This window comes from Tripterygium wilfordii, chromosome 15 (assembly GCF_013401445.1).
Source record: "Tripterygium wilfordii isolate XIE 37 chromosome 15, ASM1340144v1, whole genome shotgun sequence".
In the NCBI taxonomy this organism is placed as follows: Eukaryota; Viridiplantae; Streptophyta; class Magnoliopsida; order Celastrales; family Celastraceae; genus Tripterygium; species Tripterygium wilfordii.
In genome coordinates, this window is record NC_052246.1 from 6170770 (window position 1) to 6187865 (window position 17096).

The following is a 17096-nucleotide window of genomic DNA, read 5'->3' on the forward strand; positions in this document are numbered from 1 at the left end:
TACAAACAACTAATTAAAATCAACATTTTTATAAAAAAATTCATCACTTAACGATATTAGATATATTTATAAAAATAAGTCTTGATTACTAGTTTTCATGCACGGATATATCTCAATTATTTTTTACATAAATATTAATTGGATTATTTTTTATATGAATTTACAAAAAAAAAAAAAGATCAACCATATGATAATTTATTTAGGGAAAGTTGATTTTAGCAATAGTGAATATTAATTTCATAAGCATGTGATTATTATAGTTATCCAAGAGTTTTAACTACTTCAAAATTGGTATCAGTAATTGTTGAGTGTGGAGTGAATTTCTACTGTTTTGGAGTCGAAAGTACACGGATTGGCAGATTGCCTTTACTGGAGAGCCTTCCTCTAGGAAGCCTTTGGTGGAGAATGGGCAGATTGCCCTTGCTGGATAGCCTTCCTCGAGGAATCCTAAACCCTTTTTTAGAAACATATAAATAGATGTTCTTTTAGGGTTTTTAATTGAATTGCTATCGTTTTATTCCTCCGAAAGAGAGAGAGAGTGCGGTCAGACCTTGTGAGAAGGAGTTCTTGGTGATTGTGATATTGATTCATGAACTAGTGAAGCCTAGCAACAAAGTGGAGTAGCCTGTTAGATCGAATTGATCGGGTGAACCACTATAAATCTCTATTATTCCTATTGAATTTAATCTAGGAGGGGGATTAAAACTCCCAAAAAGTGATATCGGAGCTTAGGGTTGTTTTGTTCAACGTTCTTAAGTTGTTGTAATCTTCATTTGAGTGGGAGTAATGGGTGGAGATAGTGCTAAGGGTGTCGATAAGTTTGATGGAACTGATTTTCACTATCATATAATGCAAATCATGGATTACTTTAATACTAAGGATTTAGAGTTGTCCTCAAGGGTGTTGTTCCAACTGGTATGAGTCGAGTAGATTGAGACAAGTTTGATAAGAAGGCTTTAGGGGTGGTCTGATTAACACTTGCAAAGAGTGTTTGTGCACATGTTGTCAATGAAACTGCTATTGTCAGGCTGATGAGTACCCTATCAAAGATGTATGAAAACCCAAGTGCAGTACATCAGATTCAATTATTGAGGTAGTTGTTCACGTTGAAGATGTCAAGGGAGAATTCTGTTAATCAACACGTGGTGTTGGTGAATGAAATCCTGGATAAACTTCAGTCAGTGGGAATTACCTTTGAAGAGCACTTGAGGTGCTTGATCTTGTTGACATCGATGCCTAATAATTGTGATACTACTATGAATTTTGTATGCAATTCCAATGGGAAGCAAAATCTAGACTACAAGAAAGTGCGTTAACACTTCTTAGTGAAGAATCGAGAAGGAGTAGTGCTGGAGAGTCGTCTAGTGGTTCGGATCTCAAGACTGAAAATAGGGAAAGATCTTCCAACATAAATTCTAACAATCGTGGGAAGTCTCAGTCTAGGAAGGGACGAGGCAAGTCTAGGTCTGGAAAGTGATCGGATAGTTGCTGGCATTGTGGGAAGTCGGGACACTTGAAACAGGATTGTCGGGCTTTGAAGGATGATAATAATCAAGCCAATGCATATGTAGAGGTCAATAGTAATGCATTGATCTTGAATGCACATAGTCCACTGGAGTCTTGGGTAGTAGATTCTAGAATATCTTTTCACTTTACTGCAAATAAAAGTATCATAGAGAATTACAAATCCAGCAATTATGGCAAAGTTCATATTGCGAATAATGAGGCTCTTGACATTGTGTGAAATGGTGAGGTACCTATTAAATTGTCTAACGATAATGTGTGGAAGTTGTATGATGTCAGACATATTTCACGCTTGTCACAAAATTTGATTGTCGTGGGTCAGTTAGATAGAGAAGGTTGTGTGAAAAATTTCTCTGATCGTAGTTGGAAGGTTTACAAAGAGAGCCTTGATAGTGGCTCGTGGTGAGATGTCGTGTACGCTCTATACGATCTCGAATTCGAGGAATTCGGTGAACACAGTTGAAAACAAATATGATGCTAATATTTGACACCATAGACTTGGGTATATTAGTGAGAAGGGGATGAAGGTTTTGCAGTCCAAGGGCAAGTTGCGGGGTGTGAAGTCAGTGAATGTCGGACTTTGTGAAGATTGCATCTTTGGGAAGCAGAAGGTTGTCAATTTCTCAAAGACAAGCAGGGCACCAAAGACTACCAAGTTGGAGTTGGTTCATACTGATGTTTCGGGACCTTCACCGGTTCAGTCTCCTACAGAGTCAAGGTACTATGTGGCTTTTATTGATGATGTCACAAGAAAAGTGTGGATTTATTTTCTGAAAAACAAATCAGATGTCTTTGATACCTTCAAGAAGTGGAAAGCTTTGGTTGAAAAAGAGACATGTTTGAAGGTAAAGTGTTTGAGATCGGATAATGAAGGTGAGTACACTGACAACAATTTTCATAAGTTTTGCGCAACTAATGGGATTACTGGATTAGGATGGAGAAGACCATTCCTGGAACTCCACAGCAGAATGGAGTGGTTGAACGCATGAACAAGACTCTAAATGAGCGTGTGAGAAGTATGTGGATACATACAGGGTTACCAAACATGATGTGGGCTGATGCGATTAATACTGCTACTTATTTGATTAATCGCAGGCTGTCAATTCCAATTGATGAGCTCCTATCTAAGGAGGAATGGAGTGGCAAAAAGATAGATCTATCGCATTTGAGAGTGTTTGGTTACGTGGCATATGTACACATTGAGTTTGGTGCGAGAAGCAAGTTGGATCCCAAGTCCCGAAAGTACATATTCATTGGCTACAACGATGATGAATTTGGGTATAGGTTTTGGGATGAGCAAAACAAGAAGTTTATAAGGAGTAAGAATGTCATCTTCAATGTGGAGGTGATGTATACAATAGGGAAGCAACAGTCCCTAATGAGACAAGTCCTGAAGATGAAGATAAACAGTTTGCAAGTCTAGATAATTTTGGCGATAGTGATATGATCAATTGGAAACAAGAAAGGCCAGAAGTTGATGCTTCACAAGATGCTCCTTAAGACACCAAGTTTAAAGACACAGTTTTTGTTCTTGAGGTTAAGCCAGGTACACCTACTTTGAGAAGGTGTACTATAGAAAGAAGAGCACCGACAAGGTACTCTCTGTCCCTGCATTACATATTGTTGACTGATGTGATGAACCCGAGTGTTATGAGGAAGCAGTGAATCATAAAGAATTTGTCAAGTGGGAGTCAGCCATGCAAGACGAAATGAATTCTCTCATGTCCAATCACACATGGAGATTGGTGAGCCTACCTAAGGATAAAAGAGCGTTTCATAACAAGTAGGTCTTCAGGATCAAACAAGAAGCAGATGGGAGTAAAAGATACAAGGCAAGACTAGTGGTAAAGGGCTTTCAGTAAAAGGAGGGCATAGACTACAAAAAAATATTTTCACCGGTTGTGAAACTCACCATAATCCGTCTGGTGCTGAGTATGGTGGTAGCAGAAAATCTATATTTGGAGTAGCTAGACGTCAAGACTGCTTTTCTCCATGGGGATTTGGAGGAGGACATTTATATGCGGCAGCCATAGGGTTTTGTAGCACTAGCAAAGGATGACTTGGTATGCAAACTGGATACGAGCCTGTATGACTTGAAACAAGCCCCAAGGCAGTGGAACAAGAAGTTTGACTCGTACATGCACGAGTGTGGCTACACAAGATGCCATGCAGATCACTGCTATTATTTCATAAAGTTTGACAATTCTTACATCATAGTTCTAGTTTATGTTGATGATATGTTGGTGGTAGGGGTTGATTTGAGTGAGATTAAGAAGCTGAAAAAGCTGTTGTCAAACAAGTTCTCAATGAAGGATCTGGGTGAAGCGAAGCAAAGCAAATCCTAGGGATGAGGATTGTGAGAGACAGAGCGAGTGGTACTTTGATGCTTACGCAGGAATAGTATGTTAAAAAGGTGTGAAGAGGTTTAACCTGGAAGATACTAAGTCAATTAGCACACCTTCGACACCTCACTTTTAACTGTCCAAGGAGCTTGTGCCTAAGACTGAGGAAGAGAAGATATACTTGGAGAAGGTGCTCATATGGATTTAATTATAAGCGCACAAATCGCACGAGTAATAAAGAGATGAGTAAATTATCGTCAAAACAAGCAATAACTAAAAACAAGCACCTTATCGTCAAAACAAGCAACAACTATGTAAATTGGGAAAAATGATCTGTGATTGGTTTTGTTTTTAACTAAACTAAATTAAGTAGTAAAAGAGCAATTAAGAGAACAACTAAAAACACAAATGTAATCAAGGATGGAAAACACTAGGGTACTTAATTTCACCGCACCTTATCCGATTCAACTCACTTGGTTTCCTAATCCCTAAGTACTACCTCTTAATTGACAATCGGTTTCCCTATCCTATCCAATGCTCCATTCCTGGTTACACAGAAAGTGCCTCTATCCTTAACCCCTGTTATTCCTAACAATTGGGTTCAAAAGACAAAGACCCATTAAAATTTATGGATTAACCGTGTAGCGATTGGATAGGTCATGCCCCTATATTCCTATGGTTCATGCAACCTATGTCGTCTATGGCAAGAGACAAATCCTAGATATCTCCTTCTGGTCTCAATCTAGGCAACGAATCAATTGAATGATGGCTAAACATCCAAAAGTATAAAGCACACCCAATAGACAATCAATAAGAGATAGAAATCAAGTAATAAGAAAACCAAATTTATTGAATCATCAAGGTTTGGCTACATTAAGACCCTAGTAAAGAAATCTAGCCACTCATAGAGTCAAGATACATCATCAAGCAATGGAAATCAACTATAAAAACTAGGATAAAAGAGGAGAGAGAAAACCCCCTTGTGAACCCTCTTATTCTCCAAGCTCTATTGTGGCCTCCAAGCTCTCTTTCTCTCCCCCAAGAGTCTAGAATGTTGTGTAACCCTAAAATACTAAAAATCTACCTATTTATACGCCCTAAACCCATATATAGTTTATAATAAACATTTGTGTCGTTTTGAGTCGGACCCACATGAGTTTAGGGCGTCTTTGGGTAATTGGAAAATCTAAAATGGTAGATCTGGGCTAGTCCGATGGATCAGGGCTGGGGACCGATCGATCTGTTTTTCTTGCCGTCTCTTCTTCAATAAAAGGGTCCGATCCATTGGACCTCAAGGCCGATCAATCAGAAATCTGATCAGTCTCTTATTTGAACTTTCTTCAATCTTCGATCCATTTTGACTCTTTTTCATCCGATATGCTCCTAAGCACCTATAATATGCAAATATACATTTCTTAAGCAGCATCAATCCCAAATTGACTCTAAACGATACAAGGTTGCATGTAAAAAGGATGTATAATTATATGTATATAATTAGCACATCAAGAGACTTATGTTTCAGTCATAGGGAGTCTTATGTATGGGAATAGTCAGCTGATACATGAGTAATCCTGGAAAACAACACTAGGAGGTGGTGAAGTGGGTATTGAGGTATCTTCATGGTACAATCAGTACGACCTTATGTTTTGGGGTTGAAAAAGTGCAGTTACAAGGTTTTGTTGATCCAGACCTGGGTGGTGACATAGATGACAACAATAGTACTATAGGCTATATGTTTACCATGGGTGGTACTACTATTAGTTGGGCTTCTAAGTTTCAAAAGATAGTAACTCTTTCAACTATAGAGGCAGCCTTATAGAAGGTGCGAAGGAGTTGATATGGTTGAATAGTTTCTTGGAAGAATTGGGTTAAAAGCAAACTGATGGTATTCTATATGGTGATAGTTAGAGTGCTATTCACTTGACCAAGAACCCTATTTTTCATGCAAGGACGAAGCATAGTCGACTGAGGTATCACTTTATACGGTCTTTGTTAGAAGATGGGGAGTTGAAATTACGCAAGATTCTTGGGAGTAAAAACCTAACTGATATGTTTACCAAGGCCATAACTGTTGATAAGCTGAAGTTGTGCAAAGCTTCCGTTGGTCTCCAAGGTTGAACAAGGAGATGGAGTTGCTGATGGGCGTTTGCTAGGATCATGGAGGTTCTTATTTTTTGGGGAAATTAACTCCAAGTGGGAGATTGATGAGCGTGGACCGAATTTCTACTATTTTGGAGTCGAAAGTACACTGCTTGGCAGATTGCCCTTATTGGATAGGCTTTCTCGAGGAAGCCTAAACCCCTTTTTAGAAACATATAAATAGATGTTCTTGTAGGGTTTGTAATTGAATTCCTTTTTTTTTCCCTCCGAAAGAGAGAGAGAGAGAGAGAGAGAGAGAGAGAGAGAGAGAGAGGCCGGACCTTGTGAGAAGGAGTTCTTGGTGATTGTACTCTTGATTCATGATCTAGTAAAGCCTACCAATACTACCAATAAAGTGGAGTAGCCTGTCAGATCGAATTGATTGGGTGAACCACTATAAATCTATGTGTCTCTTTTGTCTTTGTTCTTACTTGATTGTGTTATTGTGATTTGGGTTTCTATGATTATCTGACATTAATTTTGGTTACTATCTCTATTATTTCTGCTGAATTTAATTTAGGAGGGGTTAAAATTCCTCACAGTGATATATATACTACTACTTAAAAGGAGAATAACTAAGAGCTTATAAGTTAAATACATGGCATCAAATATAAAAATAAAATAATGAAGAATACTTGCTTTTCCCTTGCGCAAACACTAATGAAATTAATGGTTAATGACAAGAATATATGGAAGCTCTACAATTTACTCATATCTAATTGAACAAGAAGATGAGTTGTGAAAATAAATGTTTCCTATAGCCAAATGTGTTGCCTTGTATATTTGATTTTCTATAGTGGATTCGAGGCTTTCTCTCTTCGTTACAAGGTTTTTCCTCATTTAATCGGATATTGATTCTTATAAGGATGTCGCTATTTGCACACAATTCTCATGGCGTCGATACTCTGTTCATCATTATGTTACTTGTGTGATTCATACCCTCTGAATTTTGCGTAACACTAATCCTTTCAATTAAATTTATTAAACAAATCATCATCATCATCTTCTTCCTCGTGGATGCAAAAAAAATGAAGAACACAATCTCGCAAGGAAGATTTGCTGTCAATAAATGGATATACACACTTCCATGCACTCATGAACATGTAAGACACATGAACCAATACTGACTTCCCCAACTTCTCGGGGTAGCAATCCTGTCATCAGAAAGGGAAAGCAGTACTGGTGTAAGACTTTTATTTAAATATTTTTCTTGACAACATGTTTTGCTGGGTCTTTGCCTGCCACCGAAGGCAACTATAATGGGGCTTCCCTTCTTCTCACGGCCTTGCATAAGAATAAATGCAATAGAATAAGATTACTTACATATTAGTAATTACGAACTTGATTTTGAAATAAATATCAAAATCTTTCAGTGATTCTTAAAGGGGAATTGAGATATCAGATATGTGGGTGAGAGAAGAGGGTAGTTTAAGAGATTAGATTTATGTAATTAATATGTATGAAAAGATAATTAGGGAAGCTTCATGTGTTCATCACAAATTTTTTTGGTATTTTAAATAAATGTGTGCAATGAGTCCAAATTTGTGTGTAAATAAGGGCTCCTTTCTTATAAATTTCTATATATTTTGTAATTAATTCTTTGGGTAATGATTATTGGAGTTTATTGGGTTGAGATAACCAAGAAGTGCATGGATTAGAAATTTCGAAAAATGACATATTAATGTCCACTTTATGAAAGTTGGACACTTAAGTCAAAGAAAAAAATATTTTGCTATATAAGTACCTCTTTTCCACATAAGTGTCTATTTCAAAATTTAATAATTACATAATCTCACATTGCCCTTCTTCTTCCATGCATAGGCATGTATCTACAAAATACATAGATTTAAGATACGTACTCTCCATCTCCACCATTATTGCCACGTTTGCCTCCATCTCCACCACTGCCATTGTCCGCCTCCATTTCCACCATCATCACCGTCCGTCACCGTCACTCCTCCACCACCATTGCACCTCTGCAATCATTTTCTTCATTTTCTTGTTCTTATTCTTGTTCTTATTTTTATTAGTGTTCATCTTTATCTTGTTAGATATGAGATCGTATATTATTGTTTCAATGTTACTATAAATATGAGATCGTATGTTACTGTTTCAATGTGAACTCAAGCAAAACAAGCAAACTTCAGGTCTCCCTTTTCGGTGGTCATTTTGGACGGAATATGGTTGGGCATTGTGCGACTCAGTGAGGAGAGTCTAACGTCGGTGTTGATGAAGCGAATCATTGTCGGAATCGCCTGGATTTGAGACTTTTTCTTTCATAGTATTGTTTGAAACAATAACATGAACTGATATATAGCGAGGATAGGGATGTAATTGACATTTTTATGGATACTTATGTGTTTATGTATTTTTTGAGAGGACTTAAATATCCAAAAGTCTTCTTCTTAAAGGTACCGGTCTGAAATTTTTTCTAGAAATTTTATACTTGGATTTGGTATTGGGCCTTCTTGTTAAATTGGTTTTGAATCTGGGTCTTGACTACAAATAATTCAAATTTGTGATCCTTGCGAGTGTGGATTAGACTTGTAATTTTGCATATATTGGGCTTTCATGGACTTGAATGTTGTTGGCCCACTTCTATTATTTGCAGCTTGTTTTTGGACAGTGGAGGATTTTACTTGAGAATAATCCACAAACTAAAGTCGAAGTCCCTAGACCCTAGACCTAGTTAAAACTAGTTGTTAACTCGTGTTATGCACAAGATGGTATTAAATATTTTGTTTATCAAATATTCTTAATTAAAATGATAGCTTTGCTATTTACATATCTAACCGTTTAGGTAATTACTTTGTTTTTTAATTTTATTGAATTTGTATAATGATCCAAATAGGATAGTATTTTGACATTAGAAATTATGTAAATTTACACCAAGTCACGAGTTGGAATAGTAAAGATGATGTGTATAATTCTGATGATCAGGGTTCAAATCTCCTCTCCCCCGTTTCAAAAAAAACAAAGAAATCGGGAGCACTATCACTACAAGAACGGGATGCTATTACGATGCTTTTTTAAAAGCGCCGACTCTTGTTTATTTTGACAGTGCTTTTATTTATAAGCACCGTAAGATTATAAACCAAACACGACGTTAAGTCAAAAGTGATTGCTGAGTACTTGTCCTACTTATGCTAAGTCTATTTAGATTGGTTGTGAAATTTATTCCAAAAGCATGTGCACTTATCAGCTAATTTTTATCCCATTGATTGAAAGAAAGATATTCTTTTATGGTTTGCTACAGGGCAATGCTTGATACTGGTTCTTATGGTGTTTGCTACACATCAAGTTTTAAGATGAATAACTTAGTAATCTCATTATCTTTAGTCTGATTACCCTTAAAATTTTAAGGGTAATCTAACTAAGTTATTAAACATTTTAGAGGCATGAAGTTGCGACAATCAAGATCAGTAGATGACAGGTCACCGTCCTCACATTTGGAGCAATCCTCTCCTCCTAATACAGGAGCAAACTCTTCTAGTTTGTTTTTGAACCAAGCATAGCATGATATTTCCTTGGATCAAAATCTTTGATTTGTGATGCATCAAATTCTATCAAACACTGATATTTGCTTTATGCAGGTAGCATCAGGAATAATAAACGTGGACGAACAAGTGGGCAAAAATTAACAAACATGCCAACTGGGAAAAAGTTTGCTATAGAATTTGATGACAATCATCGATCAATAGGAGAGAATCATCCTAAGTTTGTGTTGCAACAGGGAGTGATTGCACGAATTGTATGAATTATATTTATTACATCTGTTGTTGCTACATCATGGTGAGATGTTGAAAAAGATAAGAAGGACAAAATGATTGAGAATGTGAAGGTACGTAAGCGTAGTTCAATTGTTGTATGTTGCAAATAATGTTGAAAGTATAAGTCTTACCAATTTGATCCTGTGTTTTTATTTAGGCAAAGTTTGATATAGGTGATTAGTCAGAAAGAGACAATCTTATGCTAAGATCAATGGGTAAAAAATGGAGGGAATTCAGGTATAGGTTGAAGAAGAAGTATTATGACATTCATGATAGTGATGAGCAAAGACTAGCAAATTAACCATCCATCGACTCTGAAAATGATTGGAACTTATTGGTAACTGAATATTGGGCGGTGTCAAAGGTTCAGGTGATATTTTCTTCGATTCATTGTAAAGTAATATGCATAACCAATTGTAAATTTTTGTTTGTCTAATTACATTTTTATATCTTCACTTGTTTTAATGTTAACTTGTTCATGCAGGAGATGTGCCAAAAAAAAAAAAAAAAAGAGGAAAATCGAGAAATTCAACAAATGCTCTATCGCACCGGTCAAAAATCCTTTGTAAAGATCGAGAATGAAGAGTGAAGTATATATGTGCATTTTTTAGTTTTTAGTTTGGAATATCGATTTAGTGTACAATATAATGTATAATAACCAACCTATGTTCTTTTCCCATTGTTACTAGTCAAAAAAGAGGGGAGATGGAGCTGATGCATGCTATGATGTCATAACATGGATAGACACACGCGCACACGCGCGCGCGCACACATGTGATTTATGTCCTCTTACAGGGATGACAATTTAAATGAGGTGGTTGGAAAGTGGGCTTCGCAAGTGGAGCATGCAAATGTTGAACATGGGCTAGTTGGCTACAAGAGATGGGCTTGGCAAATGTGGCTTCAAGAAATAGATGGTGGCCTTACAAATGAATTCAAGGCATAAGCCCAAGATGAAGTGGACACAAACAAATGGGCTGCTGCTAATGGGCTTGACATGGAGCACAAGTAGGCCTTGCAAATGATGGTGATGATATGGGCCTGATATGGCCCTGTTGCAAGTTTTGGGCTTGAAAATATAAAAATGAATAAATATAAAATGATTAAAAATGATATTTGTACTTCAATAATTTAATGATTACTTCAAACCCTATTTATACGATAAATGTGCTAATAAATTATCATTAGAAGTGTACATCTTTGGCACTTATCAAGGTTCCCCTCTAGTTCGTTTGGCATAATCTAAACTTTGATCTTTTGGTTGCGATACCTATGGTACTATTCCATTATCATCTTGTTCTCTGTTGCGTATTGAATTGATATGATCCACAAATTATACATGTGTGATAGAACGAATATATTTCTAATCTTTGTGTTTTGACCCTGCAATTGTCAAGGGGGAGATCATATTATTTTTAATCCTAATTGTTTATGACAAGTGCGTGGTCACTTTCATTTTCGGATAAAACTATATGCAAGGAAGTAAACATGAAGTAGGTTACTCTAAGAGAATCAAATGTGATATGACTTAACATGTCTTATCTTTTTAGTGGCCGGTTATTTAGACGTTAGTTTGGATTATTTTTATCGTGTGCATTATGTCTAAATTATCATGTCGGATACAGATTGAGTTGACCTTATCTTAATCATTTCGATAGGTCATGAAATAAGAAAAGAATAATTATATAAGAGCTGATGTTATGGTTATGTAACAGCTTAGTTTCGCTTCGATCAGGGACGGATAGAAAAGAATAAGAAAAACAAACATCATATTACAAGCTCTATGGAGAAGCCATTGGCCAAATTTGTTCATAAGATAAGACCGCATTTTGGTTCAAATTAGTGATTTTGATAATCTCCACTTTTTCATTCATAGGTACGCTCTTATAAAAAAAAAAACAGAGAGAGAGAAAAGAAAAGAAAATATATCCATTTGTTGGAATTAAAAATTCAACAGCATATTTGCATTCTATGTCTGTTAAACAAACTTGCACATGGAAATGGGAATCTTTCTTGCTTTTAAGGTTAGGAGTGCCTTTCACACTCTTTAATGGTTTGGAATGATGTTGGGGTGGCCAAATGACAATTAAAAATTGCGCCTCCTACCGTAAAGAGATTCGCTTCACCTACTACTGCTTCGTTCAATCCGGTGAGTCTCCTAAATGTTCTCTGAAAACAACAAGAGAAGATGATTTCTGATTTTTTCCCTCAAGAAGTTGTAGCTGATATTCTGTTAAGACTGCCTGACAAGACACTTGGAAATTGCTTGTGCGTCTGCAAATCATGGTACACCTTCATCACCAGCCCTACTTTCATCGCCAAGCATTTTAACAAAAGAAAAAACAATGGCCGTCGCCTTCTCTTCAGGCAGTTCTATGCCTCCAACAGAGTATGCTACTCTTTTCATGTTGACAACTCCTCTTTCGTTAAATGTCAAGATTTGTACTTCCCACTTCAAAGTTTCCGACATTCGCGGGTAGTTGGTTCTTGCAATGGCGTTCTGTGCTTATCCGAATCTATCTTGATCAGGACCTGCAAAATCTTTCTCTGGAACCCGACGATACGAAAGTTTCTCTCCCTCCCACCTCCCCCTGTGTCTTTCAGTCATTACAGCACACATGTGTATGACCTTGGTTTTGGCTTTGATTGCCTCTCTGATGATTATAAGGTCGTAGTGCTTTGGTTTCCCAAGAGAGAACATGGAAATGCCTCTCCTTCGCGTCCTCAGGTTTTTGTTTACTCTCTTAGCACCAATTCCTGGAGAAACATTAGTGCTATGGCACTTCCCCCCTTTAAAGTGGTCCGATTTCACATGACACAAGCTTATGTGAATGGCGCTATTCATTGGGTTGCCTCTGGCGGGATCAATCGACTTACAGATGATGAGTTGCATAGTGATTTCATTCTAAGGTTCAATGTGTCCGATGAGAGGTTCGATAGAATGTGTCTTCCAAAGTGTTCTGCTACCAATGGGACATGGAAATTGGTTGCCTCAAGCTTACACAAACAGCTCTCAGCTGCGCGGTATGATAGAGACAGGCTCCATTTTGACTGCTCAATATGGACGATGAAGGAGTATGGTGTCTCAGAGTCTTGGACCATGCCACATATGGTTAGTCTGGGACCAACAGGCAGGAACAGGCGTTGGACGTGTGTTTTAGGCTCGATGGGAGATGGTGACCTGATATTGTTCAGGGACATGGACCAGCTATATTCATATGAACCTGTGAGTGGGCGCTTGAGACATCTTGGAATTTACGGATTAGAAGGCTCTTCTTATTTGAACAACTTCACAGAGAGCATAGCGTTGCTTGGTCAAGGGAAAACAATCTTGAATGAAAATGTGGTGGAGAGCTTAGTTTTGCCAAGTCAAGTGAGTAAAAACATGGAAGAAGAGAACAATCAATCGAAAACCAGAAAGAGAAGTGGACGAAATGTGACTGGATTTCTTAGAAAATGCATATATCTGATACAGAAGGGCTGTAATAAGCAAGGTACTGATCAACATATATGATTACTTCCAGCTTTGTTGCAAGAAACTCCAAACCTAGCGGAGGGACTTGCTTTGGATGATATGCTTCTTGTGGAGGGATCAGAAGAAACAACATTCAGAAATCAGAACCACTTGAGGGACCAAGTGAGGAGGTTCTCTTATAGGTTTGCAATCCCATTTTTCTGGGTGTTTTTTTTTTTTTTGGTATTAGAAATATTTGCTACTAGACTCTTCACTCTACCCTGTCATGTTCAAGTATTTGCATTAAGAAGCTTTTCCATACATTTCTAAGCTGTTCACTCGTCATTTTCAAATACTTGCTAACATAACATATATAGGGCTACACTACAAGACGTCCTCAATTAGGGATGATTGGTGATTGTTTGTTGATGGACTTGGATTTAGCTTCAGAGTAATGTTTACATTTGATTTGGACTGGAATTTGACAAGTGTGTATCCCTTGCAATTTAATGTTGGATCTACTTGGTATTTCTCTGACTCAAATCCTTCAGCTTCGAACTGTCTTGTGTTAAGAGCAAAACAACAAAAGAAGATCAAATTATACAAAAAAAAAAAACAGTTATAAGTAGCTCTAATTAAACTTACCTTACCGAGTAGACACTTTTTAAGAAATTACAGAACCTGCATATAAGAATGCCCAATAGTTATGAAAGTAGCCAGAAACAATATGCTTGTTAGCCTATTAACTGCTAACTATAGAAACCATATGAACGTGTGTGTGTGTATATATATATATATAATAGAAACCAACGATCGAACACACATAAGAGATTAGAGAGGACTCAGAAAGTCGGTGACTGTCGGCAAGGCAATAATAATATTGCCAATACGCACGACGAGCGAACCAAGACCAATATCTTCATCGTCCACCGTTAGAGAAACTAAGCAATATCATATACAGCTACGTTAGAGAAACACAGACATAAATTTTATGACAGTAAGGTGTAAGGGAGAGATCTTTTGTTTTCCCTGTGAATGTAATGGGAATTAGTATCAATTGAACATGGCCTGCACAGGAATGATGTTTATAATGGAATTTTTTTCTTTATTTAATTGCAAGTGGAATATTTGGACAAAAAAAATAAAATTGCAAGTGGTTTAATATAATGGAGTTGGTAATGAATGTTCTGCTTTGCCAACCAAGGAATATAATGCTTAAAATAAGTTCAACGCTTTTTGTCATATATGCGCCGAAAGGGCCAAATCCACGAAACGTTTAAAAGGTTTTTATTTTTTATTTTTTTGAGATATAGGGAAAAGGAATGAGGAGGCTCAAACTCGAGATTTCTATAAGATACTACACATATGATTGTCATTTGATCTACTCGTGATTGTCGAAACGTTTGAAAGCTAAAAGTATATAGAAATGAGCTTTTAAAATGTTTGAAAGTTAAAAATTGATTTCAATAATGGAAAATACTAAAGAGTCCAAGTTTTTGGGAGACCAAGCCATCCCAAGTCTGGGTGCCTCTTATGTGGCATGGTCATGTCATGTGCCAAGCCGAAAAAAATTTAAGCGATAGTTATGTAATATAGGCGCCACATAGATTTAGGATTTGGGATGATTGGGCTAACATCATTGTTTTTTTTTTTTTTAAATAAACATCACTGTTCTATAATTCCTTCACAATATATATATATATATATATATATATATATATATATAAAATAGAGGCGCCGCATAGATTTGGGATGATTGGGCTAACAACATTGTTTTTTTTTTAAATAAAAACATCACTGTTCTATAATTCCTTCACAATATATATATATATGATCATCATCTACCAAAAGAGATGGAGCATAAAGAATTAGTTTTGGGCCAATGAATGGGCCTACGTTTTTCCTTGTAGAAATACCTGCCCAACTCCACTAGGCTAAAATTGCAAATCCAAATTCTCTCGAAAACACTGGTGGGCGAGGCTTAGTGACGGACTTTGGGCTTTTAATGTGTGTCAGTGTCATAGTGAAGCAGAGAGAGACACAATTGTTGATAACCAAAAGTAACACAAGTATCGGAGAAGACATGCATTTCACATTTCTTGTACTGGATTTGGGGCTCCGTAATTCCCTAAAATCTACAATTAGTGAAGCTAGAGAAAATAAGATAAGTTTCAAAATAGAAAAATAAATTTGTGTTGTAATGTGACACATCTCCCAAATCATTGGATTCAAATTGTACACTCTATAATTTTATGAGTGTCAAAAATTAATAGGCCCAAAGTCTCCACTCTAAATGATCATATAACAATTCTTGAAATTGAATATGGATTATGCTACTTCAAATTGAGGCTAGGATTTTAGTTTCATGTATGTATGTCTAAGATTTAAATTCTTGTCCAAATAACATGATTATGACATGAAGCTTGGTTGGTTCCATTGACATTAAGTCTTAGTTCAACAGATGGTACTACTAATTAATAACAATTGTCCATTTTAATAGACTCACAAAAATACAGGATTTTACACCTACTCTCAAGAAAATTATATATGTTTAGGGTTGAATAAGTTAAGAGTTGAAAAAACGGATGTAAGATAAAAGAGTTGAAACATATATATATACTGCATGGGTTAATTAGAGTTGAAAAAGAGGATGTAAGAAAGAGTTGAAACATATTGCATGGACGGCATTGCTAGGTCAACTAAACCCACTCCATTTTCTCTCCAACATAACCTAAATTTCATAATTTAATCTGAACAACCATTGACTTACACAAATACTGTTTCCCTTTTTAGTCCTTGATATGGCCCTCAAGCTCTGAAAAATATGATATTGGGATGAATTTTTATTATTGGGATGAATTTTTTATTATTGGGATGAATTTCTATTATATAAACCTTTATATTGTTTTGCTTCATGATCACCATTTCAATATTATATATGATATTGTTTTTCAAATATAATCGATAAGCATGTAAACATGTTAACCAATTTATAATTTCTTAACCAAAAATATCCAAAGACTTTTAGTCGATCCACAATGACTTTTTTAAAATAATAATAATAGTAATAGGTGTCCTTTATGCAAAAGTGCTATCTCATCTATAAAGAAAAAAAAAAGACAAATGAACACATTATATATCCCGTCAGGCGTCAGCATGATTTAATTTGTGAATACTTACATTATTTTTTTTAACAAAAATGACATGTAGCCCATCTTTTTGGTAGCCCAATAAATTTATTCCATTGATTTAATCAACGGAATTAGTTTTATTTACACTCTTTTATCTCATAATTCATTGTCCAAAATTTATTGTTTTACTATAGATTATATTGTTTTTTAAAGCACAGTTAAGATTTACCCGATAAAACTCATCAACAATGGATCTTGTTAGGAAGAGTTTTATTCGCTGATTCTGAATATGTAATTCTTTTTAAAATTTAACATATATTTTGAGACTTAAAACGTTTTAAAATTTCATTTAAGAGACTTGAGCTCCCATTGGCTACCACTTTCTAGGCTACCTAGCACTACTGTTTTTTTAAATACCACTAAGAAATATGCTTTTTATTGGAATCGAGCATTGGACACACATATGTATAAGCCAACCGATTGACAACTGAGCCACCTCTCATTGGTGAATATTTAATTAGTTACATTCACCTTTTCAACTGTTTATACAAAAAAAAATCTGAAGCAAAATTCCTCCTCAAGAACTCAAATTATTAATTATTATAAAAAGCAAAAACCCTTGATTAGCTACTGCGCGCCTTTTTATCTTATGTTAGCACAATAGGGTCACATTTAATTTAATGCAAAATGCCCGATTGTTCAATCAATAATGACGTGTGAATAGTAAATTATTATA

The 17096-nt window shown here is 36.0% G+C and overlaps 1 protein-coding gene across 1 annotated transcript; it reads left to right on the plus strand.

Moving 5' to 3' along the window:
* The first annotated feature begins 11729 nt into the window (after positions 1–11729).
* LOC120016534 (F-box protein CPR1-like) lies at positions 11730–14276 on the plus strand. Its single transcript, XM_038869358.1, has one exon. It carries the CDS (start codon positions 11964–11966, stop codon positions 13287–13289), a length of 1326 nt encoding a protein of 441 aa, XP_038725286.1. The 5' UTR covers positions 11730–11963; the 3' UTR covers positions 13290–14276.
* The last annotated feature ends 2820 nt before the right edge of the window (positions 14277–17096 follow it).